At 28.7% G+C, this 5177-nt stretch overlaps 1 protein-coding gene across 1 annotated transcript; it reads left to right on the top strand.

Annotated features, from left to right (window-relative positions):
* Positions 1 to 3824: 3824 nt before the first annotated feature.
* On the top strand, positions 3825 to 4889 carry LOC105764375 (probable calcium-binding protein CML25). The gene has a single exon (XM_012582916.2). It carries the CDS (start codon positions 4143 to 4145, stop codon positions 4728 to 4730), a length of 588 nt encoding a protein of 195 aa, XP_012438370.1. The 5' UTR covers positions 3825 to 4142; the 3' UTR covers positions 4731 to 4889.
* Positions 4890 to 5177: the final 288 nt, after the last annotated feature.

Raw genomic sequence — 5177 nt, 5'->3', positions numbered from 1 at the left:
AGAATAAAATAAAACATCAAAATATATATAAATTATATCAAATTTTCATAAAATATATATATTAATAAATGATGAATTAAATAATAATAATATGTCAAGTTTGAAAATAAAAGTATATAATGGATTTTAAAATATAATGTATGATAATTTTCAAATATGTTAGTAATAATTTAAAATAATAGTATATTATTTTTTAAATCATATTAATAATAAGTTTAAAAACAATGCCAAGCTAAATATTAAAATAATACTAGAAATAATGTATTAAGATAAATATTAATTTATTTTAAAATTATACTATTGGAGGCTAAATTAGACATGAAATATAATTTAGAATATAAAATAATAATAATAATAATAATAATAATAATGGATTAAAATGAAATTGGAATTTAAATAAAAATAGAAAACACTACAAATAGAAATAAAAAGGAAAATAAAGATAAACTAAATTTGTAATCGACTTGAAAAATGAGGGACTAAAATAGCAAATAAGCGCAAAAATCTGAATATTCAAAATTAATCGTAGAAAACGACACCGTTTAAACTTGGATCCAAAATGAAATCAGAATAAACTATATGGTATAAATTAAAAAACTGAAGAAAATTAGATTGAAACAATACAAAATACAGAAGGATTCGTGGCGCAAATAAACCCTTGAACCAAATTGCACGGATCCTGCCCTAGGTCGGGTCACTGCGCGGGTCTGAGCTTCTAAACAGCGTCGTTTTTAAAGCTACTGAAGCATGCTTAAAACGGTGTTGTTTCCTTTACAGTATATAAACTAAAATAAAACCTAAGCTAACAGCCTCCTATCACTTTTCTAAAAAAACCTAAAGAACCCTAATGGTCCTCAGTGCCGTTCGACAATGGTTATTCGGAGGCTTTCGAACCATCACCCGGCTCCGATTGCGACGAAGCAAGTGACAATCCGGCAAGCCAGGTAAACTCTCACCCTTTAACTCCTCTTTTTCTTTTATTTTGCACACGAATAATGAGATAAAAAATCCAAAAAAAAAGGAAAAATAGATCTGTAATCACCTTTCGAATCTTTTTGTTTCGATTTCTCTGAATATTTTTTATTTTTGTATTCAATATGCGTAAAAAATATCCCTTTACAAATGAATCAATCGGCTTTATATAGCCGAATAAAACAAAAAAAATTACAGCAATTATTATTTTTGTTATTTTATCACTGCTTCTATTCTCGTTTTTTCTTTTATGTTATTGCCTTGCTTCGCTTGCTTGTTTGTTGCGTCTGTTGCAGGTACCCAGCCAGCTGGAGCACACGCGCGGAGGCACAACGGATGGGGGCTCACGTGTGGGGGGTTGGAGCTGCTGCGGCGTTGGGGCAATAGGCTAGGGTTTCTAGAAACTGCTTAGGGTTATCTGGGTTTGGGCTTGTTGGGCCAAATCGGGTTAGTTTTGGGTAGTTTAAGTTAAAATGATTTGGGCTATGTATTTGGGTATGGATTCTGATATTTGGGCTTAGGCAAATTTGGGTTTTGGATTAGGTCTGGGCTTGAGTTAATTGGGTTTAGTGGGTATTTGGGCTAGTTGGATTTGTAGGCTGAATGTAATATTGGATTTATTATTATTTGGGTTTGTAAAAAAACTGGACTTTTATTTTTTATTTTATTAGTTTATTATAGGTCGGGCAAAAATTGGGTATTACACTAGCAAAATATAATTATATTATAATTCTCAATGTCATATCCGTATAAAAATTGTAATTACATACCTATATAATTTTAAAATTTAAATAATAATACTAATCAATATAAAATTATCAATAATATTTGAGAAAAAATCCTCGGTGATCGTAAAATAAAAGCAAATCAACATACATAATATATTAGTTTAAGAAATTATTGACAATAAGGTTATTAATAAAATTAATAAGAAAATAAATATCTTATACAATTTACTCTACCATTCTATATTTGTTGGGCTATTCTCTCTTAAATATTAAATATCTACTCATTGTCATCATCAATCAGTCTTTAGCCAAATATAAATAATTAATAATAAATATTATGTAACATAGTTGAAACTAGTATACATGATTTATAATACGATAATGTAATTTAGTTAAATATTTAGTAGGTCAAAAGGTATGTAAAATTATCTCTTCTTTATAAAAATTTTAGATTAAATGAAATAAGTAAAATAACATATATAATCATTAAAAATAAAATATATGCGAATATAAAAATATTATTATTGTATGGAAATAACTTCTTAAACATAGGTGTGTATTCGGTTATTAGTTACTACAGAGTAATTGGATGAAAGTGTAATTATTAGTAATTACTAGGTAGTAATTATACTCTCTTGTAATTACCTCGTAATTTCCTATGTCATGTTTGACAAGATAAAATGTAATTAAATAACTACATATTTTTAAATTCTAAAATATTCTCTAAATAAGTAACAAAACCTAAAATCAAATAATCATATATAATACATTAGTCCAAGAAAGCACTTGGTATTACAGTAACTAATAAAATTAACAGGAAAAACATTTTATGTAATTTTATCTTAATTACTTTAGTATTTTATATTTGTTGGGTTGTCACTTATCTCTCTCATATATATATATATATACACATATATACTGTAGCAATATGAAGTTGCATATTAGGAAACAATCGAATGTGACACGATTTATATATAGCCATTTGACACTGTAATAACTTGTCGTGTATATTTATATTCCAATTCTAAAGATTCAATATTAAATAATTTTTAATTATTTTATAATACATATTTGGTAAAAGTTAAAAATTCTAAACATGTAATTTAAGTAATTTACACTTGCATAAGAAAATAAGTTGAGACAATTGATTAAGAAAATTTTACCATAAACAATTATTTTTAGAATACATGATAAAAATAAATCTTTAATAATTGACTAATAATTTATCATATAAAATGTTAAACTAATAAAATAACATAAATATTTAATTTTTAACAATAATACTTTTAAAAGAATTATATAAGTTAAAATTAATTAATATTATTCATATTTATAACTTCACTTTTCATTTTAGGTATCATAATTATCTAGCAAACTATATATTTACAAATTGTAATTTATGTTTGCATAAGAAAAAAGATAGGACAAAATGACGGAATCGAAAACATGTAATAATTTTTTACAAAATTAAACTTAATTTTAAGAAAGAATTTATTATGGTACTTGCTATTATTGATCCGCTTTCCGGTTACTCGATTGGTTCCTGACCCATATTTTATGTGGCTCACATTTTAAGTTTGAACGTTAGGTGTTCGCATACTTTATGAGACTGCATGATGTGGGTTTACACCGCCATATAGGCGAACCCACATCTAAAAAACACGCGTTAACCTTAGAGTAGGGTATGTGTTGACATGCATAGAGATTTACCTATAACATCACATCCTTGAATAATAACTATATTATATAAATACACAAATTAACTATTTTAAAGGAAATACACATTCATTAAAAAAAACTGATCATAAACAATTCTTTTGAGAATACATAATAGTAAATAAATATGTAATAAGCATTCTTTGAAATTAAGAAATATAATCATAGATTACATATTAAATCATTAATGCGTAAATTATATTATCTAAAATTTGATTACAAAAATTTTCACAAATTAGTACAAATTGAAGGTAGATAGTAGTGTTGATATACAATGGAAAGAAATAGAAAAACTTATATTACTTTCTTTCGGCTTCATTGTCTCCAGGCAGAAATATGCTGATATTAGTTGTATGAAGCAGGGTTCCAAATCAAAATGAAAGTTCGTTTTTTCCTTCCCACAAATTTTATGCCCTAACCCCCTCTACCACCAGCACACCCATTTTCCCTTGTTCGAAAAAAGAAACCCAAAATTTTAATTACAAAACAATTCATTCCACAATCATAATATTGATGAAATATTCCTACATTTAAGAAAAAGAAGAATAAGAATAAATTAAGATTTCCCTTTCTTCGAATATATAATTTAACCACCCACCCCGCATTTTAATATATCTAAAAACCATATTTTTGCATTTTAAATCTGTCAGTGCTTTTCTTCCATCTTTCCTTTTTCTGAACGCTGCTTTGCTTCAATCTCAATTGATTCCAAGCTATAGCAGTCCAATGGGATTTGGGTCGATTTTCAGTCGCAAAAAGAAGCATCATTCCCCGAATTCAACAGCTTCTCCAGCCGTTCCTCCGAGTGGATTGGCGTTCCTTCAATCCCCGATGCCAACCCCATCGCGAAACTTCGCTCAAATCCAACCCCAAGAACTCGAACACATCTTCAAGATGTTCGACGCTAATGGCGACGGCAAGATCTCATCGTCTGAACTCGCTTCCATCATGGGTTCTCTCGGCCAACAACCCTCCGATGAAGAAGTCCAAAAGATGATCAAAGAATTCGATGCAGACGGTGATGGGTTCATAAATTTCGAGGAATTCGTGGAGCTCAACACTAAAGGAGTCGATTCCAAGGAGGTTCTGGAGAATCTCAAGGACGCGTTCTCGGTGTATGATCTAGATGGGAACGGTTCGATTTCAGCCGAAGAACTGCACAAGGTTCTTAAAAGCCTGGGAGACGATTGCTCCATTACTGAATGCAGGAAGATGATAAGCGGAGTCGATAATGATGGGAACGGGATGATTGACTTCGAAGAATTTAAGGTTATGATGTTGGCTGGCCCAAGGTATGATTCCATGGATTCTTAGATAGCTTCCCCCCGAAACCCATTCTTCTGGTTTTTCAGTTGTTGGTTTATCTGGATCTCTGCTTCTTCTTCTTCTTCCATTTTATGGAAAATTGTGTATATTTCTTTTAGATTTATAGTTTCTAATTTCTATTGAATTGAAGGATTATTATTATTATTATTTGAGGAGAAATTGAACCGATTAGTTTTAGTATTAAAATTGAAAATTAGGTATAATCTGAAAATACATATTGAATTTTATTAAAAGAAAATTTTGACATCTAAAATTAATAGGTTACGTATTTTGCATTGTAAGTAGGTTACATGAATTAAAATATGATATGAACAGGAGTTCATAAATATTACATTTTTATTTGCCACTTCATAATAATTCTTATGAAACTTAAATTCTAAGCGCAAATTAAAATATCCATATTAAGTATTAGTTAGGTAATTTTCTCCTTTTCTT

Source organism: Gossypium raimondii, chromosome 12, assembly GCF_025698545.1.
Source record: "Gossypium raimondii isolate GPD5lz chromosome 12, ASM2569854v1, whole genome shotgun sequence".
NCBI classification, from domain to species: Eukaryota; Viridiplantae; Streptophyta; class Magnoliopsida; order Malvales; family Malvaceae; genus Gossypium; species Gossypium raimondii.
The sequence above is the reverse complement of the archived record's forward strand: the minus strand, read 5'-3'. Positions and strand labels throughout refer to the sequence as shown.

Excerpts from the sequence above, each read along its gene's own strand:
- LOC105764375 (XM_012582916.2), top strand. The coding sequence starts at position 4,143 with ATGGGATTTGGGTCGATTTTCAGTCGCAAAAAGAAGCATCATTCCCCG.